General features: G+C 64.9%; 1 protein-coding gene across 1 annotated transcript in view; it reads right to left on the bottom strand.

The window, feature by feature from the left end:
- Positions 1–11: 11 nt before the first annotated feature.
- LOC113980177 (poly(U)-specific endoribonuclease-C-like) overlaps positions 12–1,352 on the bottom strand; it is a gene marked incomplete at its 3' end in the record, with an annotated part of 2,415 nt that continues 1,074 nt past the window's right edge. The window contains exons 2-3 of the mRNA XM_027707409.1: positions 1,040–1,239; positions 12–137 (exon numbers count right to left, since the gene is read on the bottom strand). Of these exons, the coding sequence (XP_027563210.1) occupies positions 12–137; positions 1,040–1,239 (326 nt within the window). The remainder of the gene's footprint in view (positions 138–1,039; positions 1,240–1,352) is intronic.

The following is a 1,352-nucleotide window of genomic DNA, read 5'->3' on the forward strand; positions in this document are numbered from 1 at the left end:
CCCCTCCCGTGTCCCCTCACCACAGAACACGTGCTCGAAGCCGGAGGAATCCAGAACTTTCCCTCCCGAGCGCGAGTAGAGCCCGAACCACATGGAGTGAAGGTCAGTCCGGAAGGACTCGGCCGAGGGGTACAGACCTGGGGACATCACAGGGACAGGGGACATCACAGGGACAGGGGTACAGCCCTGGGGACAGTGAGGGGACAGCGAGGGGACAGGGGATACAGTCTGGGGGACAGCGTGGGGACATCACAGGGACAGGAGATACAGCCCTGGGGACAGTGAGGGGACATCATGGGGACAGGGGACATCACAGGGACAGGGGTCACAGCCCTGGGGACAGTGAGGGGACAGGGGATACAGCCTGGGGACAGCGTGGGGACATCACAGGGACAGGGGACACAGCCTGGGGACAGCAAGGGGACAGCGAGGGGACAGTGAGGGGACATCATGGGGACAGGGGACACAGCCTGGGGACAGCGAGGGGACATCACAGGGACAGGGGACATCACAGGGACAGGGGTCACAGCCCTGGGGACAGCGAGGGGACATCACAGGGACAGAGAATACAGCCCTGGGGACAGTGAGGGGACAGCGAGGGGACAGGGGATACAGCCTGGGGACAGTGTGGGGACATCACAGGGACAGAGAATACAGCCCTGGGGACAGCAAGGGGACATCATGGGGACAGCCCTGGGAAGGGAGTGGGCCATGGGGACGGGGGGTTTAGCCCTGGGGACACTGTGGGGACACCATGGGGACAGGAGGGACACCATATGGACACTGTGGGGACACTGTGAGGACACCGTGGGGACACTGCAGGGACCCCGTGGGGACACTGGGGGATGGGGGACACACGGCAGGGATGGGGGGACACCGTGAGGACACAGTGGGGACATTCTGGGGACACGGTGGGGACACTCTGGGGACACAGCAGGGACATTATGGGGACACACTGGGGACACTCTGGGGACACGGTGGGGACATTCTGGGGACACGGCGGGGACATTCTGGGGCCGGGAGGACCCCCGGATCCCACCCTTGCTGAGCACGAAGTTCTCGAGCAGCGCCAGGACCGGCGTGTCCAGCGCGGCCTCCAGGAATTCCCGCTCCTCCCGCTGCTCCTCCCCCGTCACCTCCTCCGCCCGCCCCGTCTGAGGCTCGTAATTATCCAGCAGCGCCAGGAGCCGGGAAAACGTGGGGCGGGAGAGCAGCGCCGGGGACACGTAGGAAAACAGCCTGGAATGGGGGAGCGGGGTGGGAATGTGGGATAGAAACCCGCGGGATGGAGGGATGTGGGGTTGGGATGGAGGGATGTGGGGTTGGGATGGAGGGATGTGGAGTTGGGATGG

The sequence above is a fragment of the Neopelma chrysocephalum genome, unplaced genomic scaffold (assembly GCF_003984885.1).
Source record: "Neopelma chrysocephalum unplaced genomic scaffold, ASM398488v2 Primary Assembly neopelma1_92884, whole genome shotgun sequence".
NCBI classification, from domain to species: domain Eukaryota; kingdom Metazoa; phylum Chordata; class Aves; order Passeriformes; family Pipridae; genus Neopelma; species Neopelma chrysocephalum.